The sequence below is a fragment of the Pteropus vampyrus genome, unplaced genomic scaffold, assembly GCF_000151845.1.
Source record: "Pteropus vampyrus isolate Shadow unplaced genomic scaffold, Pvam_2.0 Scaffold2, whole genome shotgun sequence".
Lineage (NCBI taxonomy): Eukaryota > Metazoa > Chordata > Mammalia > Chiroptera > Pteropodidae > Pteropus > Pteropus vampyrus.
The window spans coordinates 12174957-12198119 of record NW_011888783.1 but is presented as its reverse complement, the minus strand read 5'-3'; the positions used below and the strand labels follow the sequence as shown (position 1 = coordinate 12198119).

At 35.3% G+C, this 23163-nt stretch overlaps 1 protein-coding gene across 1 annotated transcript in view; it reads right to left on the bottom strand.

Annotated features, from left to right (window-relative positions):
- Window positions 1–23163, bottom strand: part of CCDC141 (coiled-coil domain containing 141) — a 177912-nt gene that overhangs the window by 58489 nt on the left and 96260 nt on the right. Inside the window, exons 10-11 of the mRNA XM_011356729.2 lie at window positions 15433–15627; window positions 3716–3888 (exon numbers count right to left, since the gene is read on the bottom strand). Of these exons, the coding sequence (XP_011355031.1) occupies window positions 3716–3888; window positions 15433–15627 (368 nt within the window). The remainder of the gene's footprint in view (window positions 1–3715; window positions 3889–15432; window positions 15628–23163) is intronic.

Below are 23163 nucleotides of genomic sequence, written 5' to 3'. Positions count from 1 at the left end.
GAGGCAAGGAAACATTTAAATAACCATTTATTTTGTGAGACTGCTCCAACTTCAAAGGTGTTTGATTTCAGGATATGAAAACAGTGTGGATCTATTTCTAATAAGGGAGTAATTATAGAACAATAATGACAAAGGTCTCAGATTTACTGGGCAGCTTTATCTCAGGTAATTGTGAGCCACCGAAGTCCTATTTTTTTGACTAACAGAAAAAAAATCAAGTCTAAGGTCTTTGAAATTCCTACCTGTCTCAATACTAAATTCTGCTTTTTATTACCTTAAGATAAATGTTTATATGCCCTATTTCAAACATAGCCTTCCCCAGTTAGTGAAAAAGCGTATGATTTGGTGCAATTGACTCTATTGTAAACGTTTAAAACAACCATGTGACTCAGTATGTACCTTTTAAAGTGCTTTGTATAGAAGATAAAAAATATAAGTGAACCAGTTGTTTATTGGGCACTCTGTGCCAAGAATAGTATTATCTCATCCTATTAAAACAAAACAAAACAAAACAAAACCTTTGTGAAACATATATCTCCATTTTACAGATAAGGAAACAGAGGTTCACAGAAGTTAAAAGTCATGACATTGTTTTGACACTAAGTCTTATGTTTCTTATCCACACCATTTCTCAAATGTCTGGTTCTAGGAACCTCAATGATTTATGTCCTAGTATTGTGGCTATCATTCAGAAGTCTAAGAAGCCATTGCAATGTTTAGTAATGTGTATTTTTCTCTGTTATTTCCTTTGCCATCATTTTAAACTCCACTTCACTGCAGCAGTTGGCTTGAAAATTTCTTAGGTTCTGCTTCTTTCCTGTGATGATGACTCAGGTCATTGAACAGATAAATCATTAGATGAGGAACAGAAGCAAGTCTCAAATCAATGCATGGGATTGAGGTCAGTAGCTACGTGTGGTTCATTTGCAACTGAGATTTAATGCATCTCAATTCAGTTTTAATGGATTTTTATTTTATATCTACCTTCTGAATCAAAAATGTCCTTTGCCAAGTGACAACTTTTCCTCACCTTCAGTTCCTCCTACAAAAATGGAAATAGTATTGATTTATAAAATACTGTGAAATCTCAGGGCAACCAAACATCTTGAGACTACTAAAAAAAGCTCATATCTAGGATGTTGACAGAAACCATACTACTAATTATCTTTAAAATCCAGCTACCTAACCATTAATTAAAGTTTCTTAAAATGGTCCCTAACTATTGCTTTTTCTGTTAAGGCTAAGTCTATGGCCTAAAGAATAGAACCGTAGGTGCCTCTTTGAAAAACAACGTATAGATAGATGTAAATTGAACTAGAAAATTAAGACTAAAAAGAGCAAAGATGCTAAAAGAATGAGACTAGCTAAGTAAATAAAAATGCCAGCCATTACAAAGTAGATGGCCAGAAATAGTCACTAACATCTGGAAGACAGAAAGTACTATAAACTTAAAGCACTTCTCTTATGTTTAAGTATTGAAAATAATGCATTACTGCTTAGAGTAAATAGTATAAAATTTAACAGTAATGAATTGTGTCCAGCTTTCCAACTCCAGGGGTTAAGCATCAAAACTGAATAGAGAATTTCAGTTTCTGGCCAGGAAGCAGGAACTGGGTTTACCCTCATGCCTTAAATAACTAGAAAATAAACAAAATATATGAAACAGTGGTTCTTAGATACTGAACGACAGTGTAAGCACAGGACAGTGTTACCTGAGAGAAGGGAAACAATGAAGTGAGCCTGCAAATACATCAGTTTATTGCCTGGAAAGGAATTTCTAGATCAAAGTTCAGGGAAGTAGAACCCAAACAGAGCCTGGAGGTCTTATTGAATTGAGGGGACAGAGATCAGATCTGGGAAGGCCAAAATACCTAGAATTTCTGGGGCAGTATACCAGAGACAGACCTTCAGAGACCTAGGGAGTGGGCTTTGGCTGACTCCTGATCTACCACATGTGAAAGGAAACTGCCCAAGGGCAGAAAAAGCACTATAAGCAAAGGGTAGTCTGAACACAAAAATAACATCTATCTGTGCTTTGAGATCCACTCGCTAAACTGACATGTGACCGCTCATTCCCCAGTTATAACTGGAGACTTCACTACTAAATCTAGTCATCACATGAATCAGATCAGTATCCAACATGTATCCCGAGTCCAAGCACAAAAAGTGTCCGTGCCACCCTATAGGATATCTTTGCACTGTCCAAGACATTTATACATTCTGGAAGACTGCACTTTAGCAGGGAAAAGAGGAAGGAGCCCTTGTATCACACTTTGAGGCCAGACATGGGCACATGGGGGCTCCTTGAGCCAAGTGGACACGCCTTTACTTGATACTGGCGTGGAGCTAAAGTAAAGAAACTACACTGTGGTAAAACTTTACTGTAGTAGCTACAGTAGTTATTGCTCATTTTTCCAAGGGGAGATACATTCTCCCTTCTCGTAGCCTCAGCTTTTTGTCTACTGCTGGAAAACCTTGGATTATTTCTGATCTTGGCTTTGCATGGTACTGTAGCACCTATCACAAACCCTAGTTAAATATCTCTGTCCTGATGCAGACTGTCTTCTGGAAGGAAAATTCCCTAAACCCAAACTTACTAAATCTATACTTTTAATTACATCTAACGTAGAATAGAACAAAAACAAAGATAAAATAATTTTACCACATTCCACCTATTTCATTGTTCCTCAAATTGAATGTCTTTGAGTTCAAGGAGATTGTGGACACAGAAGATAAAAACTGGGCTTAACCCATTTGCACAAATCTTTTTGTCTCTTTCTTTTCAAATGTAAGCCCTGCCTTCATTTCTTCCTAGCCAATATCTGTTCTACCATCTGCTCTGTCTTTTGTCTTCCAATTCCCGTTCTTTCTCATATTTTCTCATTACATTCTCTTTCTGTTTCTCAAGGTCCCTCTCTCTCCTCATTCCCACCCAACTTTAAGCTCACACTGATACACTCATCAAATGTACTCATAAGGATGACCAACCCTAATACACTGGTGAAGAGCATGGGGTTTAGAGCCTGTGCACGTGTATTTAGTTTCTGGATCTGCCATCAACTGGCTGTGTAAATTTTTGCAAGTTACTTAACCTCTCTGTGTTTCAGTTACTTATACAAGGAGAGCATTAATAGCATGTGCCTTGTAGAGTTGCTGTGAGGATTAATAAGATGATGCTCCTAAAGCTCTTGGCACAGTGCTTGCTACATGGTAGGCTCTCAATAAATATGAGCTATTAATATGATTATTATTGGAAATTTCATCTTTTATTTGGAGTTTTTGCTTGGTGATCCACCAAAGTCATAAATGAAAGGGAATTCTGGTACTTTATTTTTCCCAGAAAGGAAAAAAAGAAACAGGGTGTATTCCAAGCTCATGAATTAAAAGGAAAGAATTCCCAAGGAGGTGCTAGGATATAAAAAGTATTGAGAACTAAAGCTCTGTTTCTTCTTTTGTCCTTTATCTCTCCTCAGAAACTCAAACAAAGTAAGCTTTATCATCTTCAGGTCCTCAGGCTCAGAATAAGATCTCATTCTGAATGAGCAATGCTGTGTTCAGAATCACTGTTGACCAAAATTTAGTAGATCCTTTTAAGCCATGTCATAATGTAGTGAAGCATCAGAAGCAGAAAAAAAATCATGCAACTTATTTTTTAACAGGTTATGGAAACTGTGAAAAAGCTTGTTACACTGAGGAAGAAATAGACTTGACTCACCTGCAGGAGTTTGCTTGGCTGGTTAAGCCTTGTCCCTTTTGCAAAGCATCAGCTGTGCAGTCTTTAATTTCTCTATGTAATTCCTCATGCCTCGCAGCCAAGACAGGCAGACTTAAACCCTCTGATTTAAGGAGCTTAAGGTAAGCTTCAACTCTTCCAAGTACATCAAATGCCTGCCAAAGAAAACATACTTTCATTTTCTGTTTTTCTAGTTTAAAATCTACATCAATGTGTACATGGAATACTAGAGATTAAACCAGCCTGTTCAATTTATTAGTTTAATCAAAACCAAAAACAATAAATTTAGTCTTGAAAAACAGCTGTATAGTTCGAAAGTTCCATTTAGGAAAACTGATCATAGCTAGTTAAGTGTCAACACTATAAAATCACCAAAATCCTTTACACTGAGAATGTATCTATACAATAGGTTGTAACTGTTTAGAATTTGGAGGGCCAGGTTTACTTTTTGGACATTCTGTACTGCATGCAAATAATGGATGCAATAGTTTAAAAATATTTTGCAGACTTTCATAACCTGCATGTCTCTAATATTCTTAAAAGGAAATTTCCCAATAAATTGCACTTTGAACCTAAAACACTGGAGGATCATATTTAAGAAATTATTAATATGTTTTTGCCCTTGCCTTTCCAAGTAGAAGACCTCCTGCCTACTCTACCCAAGTCATCTATCTCTCTACAGAGAAGATTAGAATTTGGTTATGAAGCAGTGCAAAGCCCAAGACCAAGGTCATATTTAGCTTCTGACATGCAAATAAGATTATACAGAAAAACATATCATTGCAAATCAAGATATTGTCTTGAGAGATTTTTGAATTATTTATTTTATTCCTTTTTTAGCAGATCAACAATCAGGCATGAGGGACTGAATTTACAGAATTAACATAGAGTAAAGAGGAGCTATCTTTTTTGTCCTTAAGGCTTAGCTGGCATTAAGATGGAGGAGTATATGATAAAAAGGCAGTAATAGAAGACTGTGGTAATATGAAGGGGGAAAAAAGCAGAATACAATGATCTTCATAGGTCTCCTGATATCCTACCTCTGAACTTGGGACTGGAGAGCAAGAGATGAGTTAGGCAAGTTTAAAGAAAAGCTGAATGTCAAGGAAGCTCTTGCCATGTTGCCTTTTGCTATTGGAAGAAGCCATCTTACAGGATGCTCCATACCAGTCTGGAGAACGGTCCTATCTCAACGAGCTTGACAATGGCATTGTCAAACGGGGCCTTGAAGTCCACCTTTCCTGGGTTTCTAAGTTGGAAGCCAGTGAGACTGGCAGGGGCCAAACAGAGTAGGAAGATCCCATAGAAGACTCATGAGCAGTGAGAACAAGTGGTCTTGTGAGTCTAGTACCACTGAGGCCTGACAGAGATCAGAGGAGTAAGGCTGAGTTGATGTTGAAGGGATGCAGTTTAAGCCAAATGTAAAGGATACAGCTGTGGAGCTGTGTAAAAGCATTTATACTTTTACACATCTTACCTCACATCTTAGGGAGTGAGTTTTAGTGGCAGAACTGGAACTGGAAAAATTTGAATTTACAAATGAAATCTTTCAAATACTGTCTTACTACCTTTATGTTGATATTCAATTCTCCCACGAATGTCCTCATATCTCCTGAATCTGCTCTTTCTGTTTACTTAGAATGTTTAAAACAAAATCATTCCCATTTATCTAGTAGTTGATAGTAAGTAATAATAACAACTACAGTTTAATGAGGACTATGTGCTCCTTCTAGACTATTTGCTTCATGATTACTTTCATCAGTTGATAAATATTTTTGAATGTCTGCTGAGTTTCAAGCATATCGTTCTTTACAGTCCTGGCAAGAAACCATCCCTATTGTATGACTGGGGAAACTAGAGGTTGAATAAATTACACAAAGTGATACTTCTATGTGGTAGATTTAGTATTTGACTCTATTTGTCTGTTCTAGAGGCTCCTGCTTTTAAACCACTGGCTGTGGCTCCACGCAGCAAAGAATTACTATGGAAGGCTTAAGAAAGAAGAGACATTTTCAAAAAGCCTGTTAATTATAGGTAGAAAGGTGGGGTTTTATAACTTACTTTTTGTAAATAAGTGTCTGCTTTTCTTTTGTACAGGTAAGAAATACAGAGAAAGTTTGAGCGATTACTCTTACGCTAGATGCTACTCTAAAAGAACCATAGCATTATTAAAGAAACTTTGAATCTGAAGAAGTTTTCCTTACTTAATCCTTTTTTCCCCTCTGCAGTTGGCAACAGAGCCAAGATGCTGATGTTAGAAAAGATGATTTGAATTACTCTCTTGATCTTTCCATAACACATTGAAATGTTACTTGGCAATAACCACTGTTTCTGGAATTTCATTTTATATTTTAAATTTTTATTGCTTATTTTGAATAAAGTTGAGTCTCTTGTTAATTAAGGGTTAGTTTTAAAGTTAATGCCTAAAGCAAAAATCTGTTTTATTCAAAATTATCATAAACTCTTTTAAATCACACTTGAAGTTTAATATATGTAGATTAGTGCTTACAGTAATACATATTCACATGTAGGATTGAGAGCCACTAAGCTAGACAAAAGGAAGAAATAAAGGGAAAACCTATAAGTAGATGGTAGAGGTCAGGGCATTCACTTCTTTCTTTCTTTAAGATAATTCTCGAGTCCCTAGTGTGAATGGGAGAAAGACAGAATTCCAAAGTGCTTTTTCTTGCCTGCAAGTTTAACTCCACTCTGTTTTAATATTAAGCCATTATAATCTTAATGCATATCATGTTTGCTGTTGCTTTGAGAATTAAAGATGAAAAAATATGAATGTAACTAGGGTATGATGGTGCACATGTAGTGATACTTAGAAAATATTTGCTGGCTATTACTCTAAATCTTGATGGATGGGTCACTTCTTTGAAAAATCACTAAAAAGCATGGCCACCTGCTGCCTGTCATTCATCTCACATGGCTCTTTCCTCTTGTGGTCCTGTGGAACAGCTGCTACTCTCTCACATTCTTGGGTAGTATTGGTCTCATCTTCATAGGAGTTATATTCTAAAGCCACATGTACATTAAATGCATGTGTAATCTGACTCCATGCCATTTCTGAATGTTATCCTAAAAGTATTATTTCCTAATAGCCTGGAAATAAAATGAAGGACTAAACATTCACTAGAAGGAGAAAGTACCATATCAAGGGCCAAGATAATTCGCAATTTAGAAAAAAGCCAAATTTTCTTCCAGAGTTTTTTCTTGAAAAGATCAAAGTGTCAGGAAGGCATTTACTTATGAACTGCTCTGTGTATCACACTTAGTGGAGTGATGGCAGTAGAATGGAGATGAGTGTTTTCATTCCTTCTTTAGTTCAATAAATATATTTGCAAAATACCTACAATAGGTAAAATAGGCTGGACGCTGTAAGAGAGCTTATTCCTTATCCTTAATTCTACCAAAACCTGATGGGAATAATCTATAAACACAGAAATGCTTACATTTCTTAATTTTAACGGGGAGGCTCTTTCAAGAAGATTATACTGTCTGTGATCATCTGCATCATATGCAAAGCTCATTTCTCTTTTCCCATGTAGAATCTGATGAAGAATCCATGTGCTAATTCCAGAAGTGATCTAAGTGTCATTGCTCTCACTTAATCTATCCCCCAAATAGAACTGAGTGCTTTTCTATTTACCATATCTATAAGGAACCTGATAGACTAGATCCAGCCTGCAAGGAATCTCTTTGTTGTACACACAGTACAGAACAGCTTATTTCTGGCAAGAACACCGTGACCCCCACATAACCTCCTTTAGAATTAATATTTCGCCTTTAGTTTTTCTCTTCACATATCCCTCTTTCTTCAAGTATGTGCTGGTCAAATAAGGGTTTTATCACTAGATTAAGAAAAAAGGATACAGGTGCAAGTATATTTTCTCCCTCTAGTTTCTAGCTTTTCTTTACTAAGTATTTTATATGATACCACTCAGTTCTTAGGCACATAAGGAGATAAATAAGCTCTTTTTAGCCCTGGTTTGGAAAAGACTAAGGAGTTGCTTGGGTTTTATTCTTTAAGATGTAATACAAATCTGTCTTTTTTCCCTTATTAAGTACAAGATCCAAAGCAGGCTGCACCAAATCAAATAGAGATAGTATCAGGACATGGCACATTTTATTCTTTTTAAAATATCTATGAGATGAGTAAATTAAGCAAGAAGTACGAGTCATCCAGGATAATTCTTATATCATGCTGTTTCACAAATATGTTTAATAAGTAATATTGTTTGCTTCTTGACTAATTTGAAGACAATCAACATTAAAACAAAACAAAACAAAACAAAACAAAACAACACTGCAGAACCTTGAAAATATCCTTCTATGAATCCCAAGGCCAGAGAATGAGTTGGGTTGGAACCCTTATAATTACCAAGGACACAAACTCAAGTCAGCTTTTAATTAGAACACTGGATTTCACTATCTGTGGAGGTTTAGATATCCTCTGGGTTCCATTTTTGTAAAGACAGAAAGGTTCAGTGTCCTTTCCTAAACATCGCCTGGAATAACTTCTGGTGGCTCTCAGTATGGCAAGATGATTCTTAATTCAGGTCCTGCCTCAATGCCATGGCCAAGAGCAAGAGAGGAATGCCGTTTTTCAGCCTCCTGTTTATTCTATTCCCTATTGGTGCTTTGGCTTACTCCTTGCCTCTCCAACGTTGTTGCTGCTGGGCCCCAGAACTCCCTTTGTATTGTGTGCGTAACAGGGTAGATTCGTGGTGTTAACGAGAGGTGTTTAAAATCATGAGTACTTAAAGCAGCTTTTTGCTTCACAATCTGAAAAGCCAAAAAAAAAAACATTGGACAAGAGGGAGTTTGTGATTGAAAATAGCATGTATCTGAAGCATTTCATTGATAAGGAATAAAGGCAATTTATGTATTAACCACCTCTTACTTTCTCTAAGCTAAATCTATCTCAGAAATAGATAAATTTGAACCACGAGTAGAATTTTAGCCAGCCAGTCACCATTTATAATTTCTGATTTCTTTTATCTAAACTGACCTAAATGGTTTGGAAATGATCATGGGAAGATTAACATGGAAAATGTCCATTTATAATGTGCAAAGCATTTACTTTTTTCATTTATTCAACAAATATTTATTGAAATCTATGAAGCATGTATTCTGCTACATGCTGGAGATATGAAAATGAATAAAAGCATTTAAGTCATGTTAGAGTAGCTAGTCCAGTTTAAATACATACATGATAAAATAATGGCTAGAACTTAGTGGATGCTCAGCTGTTCTATGCACTAGTCCTGTACTAATTCATTTAGATAGCATAATGACTCTGTGAGGTACATATATTTCTATTTTACAGATGAAAAAGCCAGATGCACAGGGAAGTTAAGTATGTAACTGCCCAAGGTCATAATGCTAATAAATGTCTAAGCTGCAAAATCAGCCTGGCTTCAAAATCTACTATGTTATTTCTGAAAAGTGTCATGCTAGCAAACATTTCTAAGTTTTCACTTAATACGCTACAATTCCATTTATTTATTTATACTCCAACTCTACTCTGAAAAGTTTATGTACATTTATCACCAATCATAAGAACTTTTATTATTGAACGATATGCCCTGAAGTAGATAAGGATTGTTAGAAATATTTTAGAAAAGAGAAAACTCAAGCTCAAAATGTAAATTGATTTGTCACATGGCCAGGCATTTATCCATTCATTCAACAAATTTTTTGAACACTAGATGGCATACAAAGATGATTATGACATAATCTCTCTCTAAAGAGCACAACACTACTCTCCTCAGATATGACAGAGATTGAGCTTGAAATTTGTGTTCCTTGTATGTTAAAGAAATGAAGCTCTCCTTTTTCAAAATGATCTCATCCCAATCACCTTTGATCAATATAATCTCTTATGATCAATGCAATGTACTTGGCCTTGAAACCCCACAGTTTCTACTATTTCATTGCTTTCAATCGTTCAAATAATCTTTGAGCATCTACTACTTATAAGGCAGTGTTCTAGGTGTCCCAGCGAATACCCTCAGGAATTTTAATTTAGCAAAGGAAAATAAATATACCCCAAAATACATATAATACAAGGGAGAATACGGTTACTGCCAATGGAGAAATACAATAGCCTGAAATTATGCATGGAAGGGAAACCAATTAATACATTCAAGACTTAAAAATGAATTGATAGCTTTATTATGAAAGATATTCATGAGTGAGTGATAATAAAATTTGAGTGTCTTGATTATAAATATGGACTGAGTTGTGGGCTCAGGTATTCCTTGATTTTGATAATTGTTTCTATTATATATTTTTTAATAATTTCATACTACTAGTTTAACTTTATTTTATTTGCTGTGATTTTTAACTTGTCCTAGAGCTCAAAACCAAAGGTTTCTAAACCATTCTCTCAGAGGGAGGATAGGAAGAAAGCAAATTAAGAAATCATCTGCTTCTGTATGAGGTTTGCCTCATCACGACTTTTTCAAATTCTTAGTGTCTAGCATATTTAAGGACATGTTCAGCATTAGATAAAAACTTCTTAGCATGCTATTCAAGACCCTTTCTGACCCCTGCTTGCTTCTACCACTTTTGTTTCCCATCACTCTGGGCTTACACGCTACACTCTTGGTAAAATGAATTACCCGAAGTTCTTCAAACATGGCATGACTTTGTACCATCTAGCTTTACCCCAATCCCTTCTTGCCTCAGCTGTTTTAATTTAGCTCAGTGGTCACATCCTCTAGAGAAGACTTCCTTAAGACTTCTTCCCTGGACTAGCACACAACATTTCTGTTTCCTTGCCTCTCCTCTAAACTAAACTGACAGGGTCTTGAAGGCATAGGTTGGATCTTTTGTGATGCATGACCACCATATGATGCATGACAACAGTAGATATACAACACATTAGCTGAATGCAAATGTGGAACAAGGGAGAGAATGAAAGCAAGTTGCTTTAAATTTTTTGAAGCAAAATAGAAATTGTTCTGGAAATGAGAAATCTGAGACAGGCTGCTTAAGAATTGTGAAACCGAAAGTAATCACGCTTTCCTTGATGTTTAATGATAATTAGCTTAATATTTTGAATTCATTTATACCACCTCCAATTCCTTCTGGATAATATTGTTTAGGTCCTCTACTTGGACAGGTTTCTTCTTTCCATCTATACAACTGTACTGTTTTAATTATTTATTTCCCACATCTGGGCTAAAATGTATCTATTTTGAAAAAGGTAGAATCGTGTATATATAAATGAAAACGAATATACCAAACTCCATGCTTAATTATTTTGTTTTCATCTGAAACAATGATGTTGCTGTAGGCATTACCATTTTTGCATCACTGTAAACATCTTGAAAAAGCAACATTATCTTTTTAAAAAGACATTAACTTTTCAGCAGTGATAGCAGAAGCAGTAGAAGCCATGACAGCCATACAATTCAAACTGCTTTTGGTGTGTCCCCCTGGCTGCCCTGACTGTTGCTTCACCTTTGCTTTTAGGCTGACCACCTAAGGACCAGATCATATAGATTTGGCCTCTCTCCTCTGCTTGATTTCCCCAATGATATCATGTGCCTGGGAATGGAAATCATGGGATATAAAACTTCATGACTAATCAGCCATGTTTTATAGTTTTAGGTTCAGTCATCGTTGTCATATAAACACAGACTCACACTGATCTGCTCTTGAAATATATTATATATATTTATCTCTGTTTGATTCCAACCACATTCCCTAAACCATAATAAATAAATTTTGGGTAACCAACACGTATTAACCAGAGCTTCTTTTTTTGTGAACATGCTAAAAATAGAATGAATAAGATAATATATAATCATGAAAGATGAAAATATGAGGGGGAATCAATATGAGTTACTATGAGAGGTGCTCTGTTCAGATTTTATGCCATGTCTTCATAACCCTTAGCAACATCTGGTAATTAGAGAAACTCTTCTCCAATCAGCTGTCATCCGAAGTTGATAATCAACCCCCACTTGTATTTGTTGTTAAGTGATTTAGCAAATAGGTTCCCCAAACACAGTAGATAAGTAAAATTGAGTTATATGGCCCAATCTTCACCTGACTCTACCGGTTGACTTATGAAAAGCAATACTCCCAAGGTCCGGTGAGCTAACATTGCCACCTACTGCTCACTCCAGGTACAAACCGCCACATCTCAAGCCAAAGGCTGTAGATCCTCTCTGGGTAAGAAATAGACTTTTGAGCCTTGAGTAATCATCAACACTGAGCCAATCAAAGGCAGTGGGCACTGTTGTTAAATGTGAACTATTAGTGATAATTATATTTAATTACATTTCCTAAATTGGGAATGTGGCTTATAGATTTTTTTATATGTTTTGTTCTCTATTATACCTCCGGCATTCAGAACAGTGCCTGACACATAGTAGTTGATCAATAAATATTTATTAAGTAAACGAATTGCTAAAGAAAAAGGGTATTTTTCATGAATTTATCATACTATTCAGCAAAATGAGTTATTGTGATTTTTTTTTTCAGTAAATAAGAATAAACCTATTTAGAATTGGTAGAGAGAGGAACGAATAAAAATAAAAGGAAAGGGGGAAAAGAGAGACTTCCAGATGATTGCAACAAAAATACCAGAAACACATGATAAAAAATCTGAATGAAAAAGAAATTTATATATGATATGGACAGCCTACTAACAACAGTCAATCCTGCAGATGAGATTGTGACATTAATTTCTTTTTATTTTAACAAAATTCAAAAAAAGAAAAAGGTTATTTTTAAAATCATGTATTTTGCTTTTTACTGAACACTCAAGTAGTCACATTCAGTTATTTATATATTATCCATTGTTTTCACACTGGCATTTGCCACAGAAACTGAGGAAGAATATTGACCTAGCTTTAATAAATTTGTAATGAGAAGTTGTTTGCTGAAAAGAATTCCACTTATCAAGAGTGGAATTGGTTTTCAGGGTATCTTTTTTAAAAGCACAGATTTCCTCTTTCTTTTATAGTGCTCACATCCAGATGTGCATATATCGAGAAAGTTTTTAGTGCTCCTACCCATCTTACTGGTATGCTAAGAATGCCTGACCCTGACTCCTCTGTATCTGGGTCATTTCCCAGTGTTGGGTTTGCAGCCAGCAACCTTCAGGGTTGAGGAACAAATGTCTTTCTCTGAGACAGAGTGGGCTTGCTTACTGCTTGCTTTAAAACAGCCAGTTCCCCAAATTTAGGATTCCTCTCCTGAACACAACCTGCAGTGGATGCAGTGACCCACATAGGCCTATCTGTATCACCCCTTGGAAATTGGGGAACTGATGTGACTAGTTACTGCTTTTGCTGTGAATAATAAAGCTTCTCAAAATTGATTCAGAAGTCATGTGTCTTCTGTGAGCATCCATGAATCTGCGACAAGTTAACGTGTTAGATAGAAAGTTGGGTAAGATCTCAGACCCCTCACGGTTGTAGTCAGCATGACTTCAGTTAGAAGAACCCAGTGCACTCAAGGCATAGCAAAGGGAATTTTCAAAAAGACAATTCAGTGCTTTGGAGATAAACTGATGATGTAAACTGAGAATACCCCTTCACTAGTGTAAACAGAACTTTCAGGCTAGAAAAAAAAATATTTTAAGAGATTTTGAATTTATATTAATGTTTTAAATCTAGTGCTTCATTTTAACTAAGATTATTATTTGTGTTATGCCTAAAATTGGATAAAGTAGTGAGAATTTGAAGATTCCACAATATAAGTCAAAAACAAAAACAAAAAATACCATTTACAAGGCTTGTGAGGTTTCCTTCTTTAATTTAAATGGATTTACCATATTATTAAGAAGCAATAAATTATTTCATCATTTATTGCTTCTTAATAATATGGTAAATAATTAATTTCAAGAGTCACGATTAAACATTTGCTCTCTAAACTTCAGCTTCTACTTTTGCTATGGTAAAATATCCATCATCTTTCACAATGAATTCTTAGATGTGGACTTGAAAATTATTTCCTTGAAACTTAGAAAAGAGAGAAAGAAATCTATATCTTTGTAAGTACACTTGGCTATAGAGAATGCTGTAGTATACATAAATCCCGAGTGAACTTATTATAATTTGAATTGCATACAAATAATGAAATAGGGGATCTAGAAATCAAGTCTTTGGAGTTAAGAAACATGAGTTTTCAGGATCAGACCTGAATTAGAATATAAGTTTGAAAAAGTAATCACTTTGTTCTTCATTTAAAAAAATTACTGCTGCAAAAGATATCATTCCTTCTCCTTTAAGCCCAGGAATAATAGAAGAAAAATCTCTCTGGCAAGGTAACAAATAATGAAAGCAGAGAAAGCAAGAGCCAGAGAGTGAGAATGAGAAGGAAGGAAACACACACACACACACACACACACACACACACACTCATAAAACCTCTACATTATGCAAAACTATAAACTATAGGTTTGTACTAGAAGCATTGTTTTACTGTAGTGAGTTTCTTTAACTATTTCCCTTAGAAACAGCATTAATTGATGGGCAGATGGCCTACTCATTTTGTAAAATGAGGGTGTATTGTAAGTAAAAAAGTCTCTTCTTCAAAGAGAAACTTTACTAGCACCTACCATCTACTTAGCTCAATGGCTCCAGTAATGTGCTATGTTTGTTCCTTCTCTTAAAACAAAGAAATCCCAAGCAACAAATAATTTGGCGATAAATATCTTTTTTTTTTCTTTTTTTCTTTTTCTTTTTTTTTTTTTTTTTTTACCGTAACTATAGCTCCTCTATTTTGGAATTTTATTATTTGTCCTTTAAAAAAAATTCCTACTAGTAAAGAAGTTCAAAATTAAGTAGCCATATATACCAGACATTGTATTTAGAGTATTGAAGTCGTGACTTTAAATCGTGCTGTACCTATCTTCTGGGGGTTCCCCATTTGTTTTCTTCTATATTTTCCAGTTTTAAAAATATCAGTGAAACTTTAAGTATTAAACAATTCCAATAAAACAGTTTGAAGATATTATTAAATTTGAAAAGGTGGAAAAAACTTTCAGATAAAGTCACCAGCCTCAGATGCTAAGCCCCACTCAAGTGACAGGAGCATATAGCAGGAGCACCCTACTACGATTAATATTAAATGACTCAACCAGGAGAAGCAGAATAATTTTCCAACTCAAAAAGACCTGGAGCTGACCCAAAGTGAGATTTCCTTTTGGTTGACTTAAAAAGGTAAGACCAAGGCAGGGAAGTCAGGTCAAGATTCTATTTCTAGCCTTATGGTTTATATGCAGAAGGTTTACAATATTCATGGATTTTTACCTAGTAAATGAAAAAGGATTAAAAAAAGAGAAAGACCTTTTGGTAAAGGTTTCAAGGTGTTGTTTTTTTTTTTTTTTTTATCCTTAGTATATTTTATCATAATTCCTTTCCTCTGTGAGAAACACTACAATGGTAGGCACGAGCTCCTTCCCCAAAGAGACTAATGACAGCTCTAAGATAAAACCTTCATTTTTTTTTAAGTGGCCCTTTACATGTCAAAGCATCGAGTCTCTGAGTTTGGAGAACCAAATAATGGCCATAGTAGGAATATATTTTAAAACCTCTTCTTTGCTGTCATCAATTTTGAAACTCTACATGAAATCTCGATTTCTGTTATGTGTTCAGCCTCTTTAAGTAACAGGTCTCTTACTGGTATTCCCTGTTTACTCAAAATTACCAACTTCATCTCACACTGACCTTGTTAGCACTGTTAAAAAAAACATTTGCCTTTTTTAACCAGGTTTTCCTTTCCACGAGGAGCTGACCCAATTCTTCTTGAAGCCGATTCAGTTTCTGGTTAGAGAGCTGTAGATGTCCTTTCTCCACGTAGTCCTTGGATAGCAGAATCTCAAGTGCCTCGCTCTTCAGTGTATCAACAGCAGAATTCCATTCCTATAAGAGATCACTCTCTTCAGTTTATTTGACATATCCTCCCCTTTTTGTAATCTCTGATAAGATTTAGAGAACATTTAGATGTGTTGAATATATCAGAAATCTGTCATTATATTTTCAAATCATGAAGGAGTAAATGCTACATTCCAGGTTTGAGTACCAAGATGTAGATATAAAAGAGATAAACACAGAACAGAAAAGAGGCTAAAAAGGGAGACGGTAGAAAGGGGCAGACTGGTTGGGATGTGTGACTGATGGTGTGTCTGGTTACCTTTAATATAGGTCACTTCTTTTTTCATTAACACAACCTATGAGCATACCCAAAGTACAGTCGACAGCAGTGTGCAATCTCTAACTCGTTTTGGCCTATTTTTACTCATGTAAGTATAAAAAAGTCTCCCACAGTTCAGTCTCACTGCCAATGTGGGCAAATGTGTACAAGAAAAAAAAGGAAATCTCATATTTCATGGCTGTTGTTTTGTATCTGCCTACACTTAAAATTAAAATGAAGAGCTGTTATTCTTCACAAAATTAATAGCTTATTGTGCCGTATTCTCTCCTTCCTGACCCCAGTTTCACCTTAAAATGCTTCACTCTTAACGTTAAATAAACATTTCAAAGAAAGAAAAGAGGTAGCTTTTTATTTTTTGTTGCATGAGGATGACAAATGGTAGGTAGCGAAGAGAGAAGAGTTGGTGTCAACCAAACATTAACATTCAATTTATTTGAAGGGAAATTCAAAATTTCTTGCAAAAGAACTGAAGCCAGATTCAATTTCATAAAATAATTCTTATCTCTAACATGGCAGTCTTGTTAGTGAATTTTTTGGCTCCCATCTCAGCTGTAGCTGAGTGGTAAGCAGAAGTTGTTTGTAAAGCATCAGAAATTTAGCACCAAATTTCAGAAATTGCAATCCGACTCCATCTTGGCTTGTCTCCTATTATTGAGTTACATTTGTTATATTATATTGGATAAAATAAGTATAATTTTAGTGTAATTTACCACCGCTATTTCTATTCATTTCATAAGACATACTAAATACTATGTACCTAGCACTAGGCTAGAAACGATGTCTTGGGGAATATAAATAAAGAATAAAATTTAGTACTTTCCTTTAACAATAAATACATACACTCCTATTTTATATAATTTTCATATATACTTGCATTATTAAATATATGGTAGTGCTACAGACGCATATACACAATATGATAATATTTAAATACTAATTAGTGGAAATTGAAAGTAGAAATTGTACATATTACTTTACAGACTCCCTAGAACCTGTTCTAATATTTGTGCAAGAGAAAAATATTTTTATCAATGGATGCAAGAGCAAGGACAGTGGATTAAAAGACTGGCATTTTTTTTAGTACCTGTTATAAACCTGTGGCTTGTAAGTATAAACTTCGCAAACTCAGGTTAGATATTGTAATTTTTCTAGTATTTACATAGGCTGAGAGGATTATGTTACTCAAGGTTGCATATACAACAAGCATTATTATTATGAACATGTGAGTTCTTGAGATCTTTCATTAATTAATGAGTTACTTTGTCTGCACTTAAGGACAGCTAGTCTATGCCATGATGTCTTTTTCAAAAAGCACTATAAATATCCTTCCCATTTAAAAATCATTATCTTAACCTTACCGAGAAAGAGTAAATATTTTTAAAGCAGTTAGCACACTTCTGGCACACATTATAGGCACTTACTAAATATTAGTCCTACTTTTCTTCCCATCGGTTTTATCATGGTTCATAAATACCCCCAAATTCATTCTTAATTTATGGGTATTCTTGTTTCCTAGTTCTAAAATAACAATAATGGGAGAATTCTCCAAATGGTATTGATCAGTGTTATGTATTATCAAATGGTATTGATCAGTGTTATGTATCAGTATTTTGAGATAAACAAAATAAAGCAGGTTTCTTTACCACAGTATTTCTAAGAATCTTTAATATATTCATGTGCATTGAGACTTCTAGAGGGAAACTGTGGTGTGAAATGTTCTGAACACTTTTTTTTTTTTTTTAAACCAAGAAACCATTTGTTTGCTAATGTTTCAGAGGACTAAGGCTGCTCCAGGTGAAACAACGCTGTGAAATGAGAGCAGCTGAATCACCTGCTGGTTTACCAGCTCTCAAAGTCTTTCTGTTTCTGTCCTTTCTTATTTTGTCCCTGTCCTTCCAATCCCTCAATCTGTCCATCTCCTCTCTTTTTTGTCCATTCTCTCATTTTCTCTCTGTTCAAATTTGTGGGGTATTAATCCTCAGCGTACTCAGGTGAAGAGGCGGTGAATGTGTGATGACTAGAATAAAGCAGGTAATTCTTTCAAAAACTTTGACATTGACCAGAACCTTTTGTGCTCATAGAGGAATCCACTTAAGAAATATGGAGAACCTGGGGAAGGCCTAGAAAGCTAGAGTGAAGGAAAATGGAGATGATATTAGAATATGGAGAAATAGATAACTGCCCTCTGTGTGCTCAGCCTGGACAATACTAAGCTCTAGAGTGCGGTCTTAACTCTCTGCAAGACAGTAAGCATTGATTTTTCTTTCTATATGCCAGCACTGTGCTAAATGCTTCACATGTATCGTCTCATTTAATCTGTACCACACCCTGTAAGGTAGGACTTAGTATTATCCTCATTTACAGATGGGGTAACTAAGGCTCAGGGGAAATTTGCCCCAGGTCTCAGCACCAGTAAGTGAAAGAATCAGAATTCAAACTCAGGTAGTTTGACCTTAAAATATGCTCTCTCATCCAGTATGCCAGCATTAGTTCTTTATAAAGGTGATATGCAGTGTTTTTTTAAACCTCAGAAAGAATAAACATATTAGCTTAAAATTATAGAGGTAAAACTTCCATGAGGCCCAGATAAGGCGTTGGAAATGATAAAAGTCTTATGTGACCCTGGGATTTTCTGATTTAAAATCAGAAGCCTCATTGTTTCTAAATAAACACAATGCTATTGAAGATATAATTGAGAATTTATAGCCCAAACTCAAGTTTAATTTTGCTTAGCAACTGTACTAAAATAATAAAGCTCTTTTCCATGAATAAGTTGAGAAATATCTGTCCTCTAACAATGTTCATAAATCTGCCTTTAGTATAAATTTTGCAAACAACATTAAAGAGTGACTTCTGGAGTAGAGCCAAGTCTTTGCAAATCCACTTTAACCTTGTGCTTCACATTGTGCTATAAAAAGTGAGCTGTGACCTTCCAAGGAAACTGTAAAGGACCATTTTGTGCCTCTTATCTTTTCTTATTTTCCATCCCCAGTCTTCTTAATTACATTTCACATGAACTCTGTGAGTATTAAATGAAGCCAAGTCTATTCAAAATTTCTATTCAATCTTCTAAGAAAAATTGTTTCTGTTTTCTTCGGGCAATCTATAGGCAGTTTCTGATGCATTTCTATACCATTCTGATGGTGTATTTCCCCCATCATTTTTTAGGGGACGCTTCTACTATTATATTTTTAAGATAAAACTTTCCAGACTCCTTTGAATCCATCAAACCATTTAAAAATTTTCGTTGTCATTGTCATCAAGGCTGGAGGAACCCAATGGTGAAAGGCTTGATCGGTTTTCTCTACGCCATTGCTGCCTGCCTGTTAAGTGTTAAACCTCTGACTGAGTTTCAGTCACTTTGCAATAAAATATTTCCAGTACTTGTCCCCATCAGCAGAAAGCCAAAGCTTGCCATTTCCTTGGCTTTTTGTACCTAGCACTAGAAACGATGTCTTGGGGGATATAAATAAAGAATAAAATTTAGTACTTTCCTTTAACAATAAATACATACACTCTATTTTATATAATTTTCATATATACTTGCATTATTAAATATATGGTAGTGCTACAGACACATATACACAATATGATAATATTTAAATACTAATTAGTGGAAATTGAAAGTAGAAATTGTACATATTACTTTACAGACTCCCTAGAACCTGTTCTAATATTTGTGCAAGAGAAAAATATTTTTATCAATGGATGCAAGAGCAAGGACAGTGGATTAAAAGACTGGCATTTTTTTTAGTACCTGTTATAAACCTGTGGCTTGTAAGTATAAACTTCGCAAACTCAGGTTAGATATTGTAATTTTTCTAGTATTTACATAGGCTGAGAGGATTATGTTACTCAAGGTTGCATATACAACAAGCATTATTATTATGAACATGTGAGTTCTTGAGATCTTTCATTAATTAATGAGTTACTTTGTCCGCACTTAAGGACAGCTAGTCTATGCCATGATGTCTTTTTCAAAAAGCACTATAAATATCCTTCCCATTTAAAAATCATTATCTTAACCTTACCGAGAAAGAGTAAATATTTTTAAAGCAGTTAGCACACTTCTGGCACACATTATAGGCACTTACTAAATATTAGTCCTACTTTTCTTCCCATCGGTTTTATCATGGTTCATAAATACCCCCAAATTCATTCTTAATTTATGGGTATTCTTGTTTCCTAGTTCTAAAATAACAATAATGGGAGAATTCTCCAAATGGTATTGATCAGTGTTATGTATTATCAAATGGTATTGATCAGTGTTATGTATCAGTATTTTGAGATAAACAAAATAAAGCAGGTTTCTTTACCACAGTATTTCTAAGAATCTTTAATATATTCATGTGCATTGAGACTTCTAGAGGGAAACTGTGGTGTGAAATGTTCTGAACACTTTTTTTTTTTTTTTAAACCAAGAAACCATTTGTTTGCTAATGTTTCAGAGGACTAAGGCTGCTCCAGGTGAAACAACGCTGTGAAATGAGAGCAGCTGAATCACCTGCTGGTTTACCAGCTCTCAAAGTCTTTCTGTTTCTGTCCTTTCTTATTTTGTCCCTGTCCTTCCAATCCCTCAATCTGTCCATCTCCTCTCTTTTTTGTCCATTCTCTCATTTTCTCTCTGTTCAAATTTGTGGGGTATTAATCCTCAGCGTACTCAGGTGAAGAGGCGGTGAATGTGTGATGACTAGAATAAAGCAGGTAATTCTTTCAAAAACTTTGACATTGACCAGAACCTTTTGTGCTCATAGAGGAATCCACTTAAGAAATATGGAGAACCTGGGGAAGGCCTAGAAAGCTAGAGTGAAGGAAAATGGAGATGATATTAGGATATGGAGAAATAGATAACTGCCCTCTGTGTGCTCAGCCTGGACAATACTAAGCTCTAGAGTGCGGTCTTAACTCTCTGCAAGACAGTAAGCATTGATTTTTCTTTCTATATGCCAGCACTGTGCTAAATGCTTCACATGTATCGTCTCATTTAATCTGTACCACACCCTGTAAGGTAGGACTTAGTATTATCCTCATTTACAGATGGGGTAACTAAGGCTCAGGGGAAATTTGCCCCAGGTCTCAGCACCAGTAAGTGAAAGAATCAGAATTCAAACTCAGGTAGTTTGACCTTAAAATATGCTCTCTCATCCAGTATGCCAGCATTAGTTCTTTATAAAGGTGATATGCAGTGTTTTTTTAAACCTCAGAAAGATTAAACATATTAGCTTAAAATTATAGAGGTAAAACTTCCATGAGGCCCAGATAAGGTGTTGGAAATGATAAAAGTCTTATGTGACCCTGGGATTTTCTGATTTAAAATCAGAAGCCTCATTGTTTCTAAATAAACACAATGCTATTGAAGATATAATTGAGAATTTATAGCCCAAACTCAAGTTTAATTTTGCTTAGCAACTGTACTAAAATAATAAAGCTCTTTTCCATGAATAAGTTGAGAAATATCTGTCCTCTAACAATGTTCATAAATCTGCCTTTAGTATAAATTTTGCAAACAACATTAAAGAGTGACTTCTGGAGTAGAGCCAAGTCTTTGCAAATCCACTTTAACCTTGTGCTTCACATTGTGCTATAAAAAGTGAGCTGTGACCTTCCAAGGAAACTGTAAAGGACCATTTTGTGCCTCTTATCTTTTCTTATTTTCCATCCCCAGTCTTCTTAATTACATTTCACATGAACTCTGTGAGTATTAAATGAAGCCAAGTCTATTCAAAATTTCTATTCAATCTTCTAAGAAAAATTGTTTCTGTTTTCTTCGGGCAATCTATAGGCAGTTTCTGATGCATTTCTATACCATTCTGATGGTGTATTTCCCCCATCATTTTTTAGGGGACGCTTCTACTATTATATTTTTAAGATAAAACTTTCCAGACTCCTTTGAATCCATCAAACCATTTAAAAATTTTCGTTGTCATTGTCATCAAGGCTGGAGGAACCCAATGGTGAAAGTCTTGATCGGTTTTCTCTACGCCATTGCTGCCTGCCTGTTAAGTGTTAAACCTCTGACTGAGTTTCAGTCACTTTGCAATAAAATATTTCCAGTACTTGTCCCCATCAGCAGAAAGCCAAAGCTTGCCATTTCCTTGGCTTTTCAGTTTGACAGGGATATGTGAATATCTCTGACCCAATAAAGACATGTGGCACTGTGTGTTCCTGGGCTTGGGGTGTCTCCACGGGTCACTCTATTATTTTCTTTTTTCACTCACAGTAGTAACCCTTTTAAACTGTACATTTCAGTATTCCATTTGCTGAGGAAATTGAGCTTCTCTTGGATCCCTTGATTGAAAGGCTACTTTCAAGAGGATTAGTTAGGCCTGATAGACAAGAAAGTGAAAATGATTTTCTTTTCTTTTTTTTTTACAGTCCCAGGTTCAGATAAAGTTATGGATTTATGGATTGGCATAAAAATTATCTGGCATGTAGATTCAAAAACTAAAAATATTAGCTACTACATTAGAAAAGAAACAATAGAATCACAATATGTTCAGTAAGTTTTTTTCAAGAGAATTTCTCTGTAGATGAGATTTAATGATTCAACACCATGTGGCAAATTTTTTCCATTATAAACTTGACTTCAGAATGTGATATTTAAATGGGAGAATATGAACATATTTGTAAACTACTATGAAAATAACCGTTGTAGAGATTACTGACCAAAATCACATCAGGCAGAGCATGTGTCTAGCTCATGTATAGTTCCTACAACATGGCTATTTCCTGGGACATATCATTAGATACAACCCATTTCTTGTTCATATTCTAAGTTTACAGTCCTATTTAGTTCAACATCCAGGAGAGTTAACTCATTGACACAAAACTATAAAATTTTACGTGATTGCAGTAACAGATGGCACAAACAAAATGTACCTGACAGTTTTAATCAGACGGTGTTTAAAAGTATGTTTTGAGCAAGAATTTTTTGCAGAAATGTTTATGCTTTTGAAGAGTGGCAGTGAGCCCTTGAAAAGCTGAAATTGACTATGCTGAGTTGGATTACAAACTGGGCCAGGTTCCTCTAATGCTCCCTTCCTGGGCATTTCTACCTCAACTTATACAAAAGCAAGGGTCATACTGGAGAGATGGGTCTATCCTACTTTTGCAGGAGTGCAGAGTTCAGTGCCCTCGGGCCATCTGAACTTTGCTCTCACTGTGATGCATTTCAGCAAAGGCACAGATTGCAAACAGGAAGAATTATGATTTTGTGTGTCACCTAGAGATGAAAGAAGCAAGGC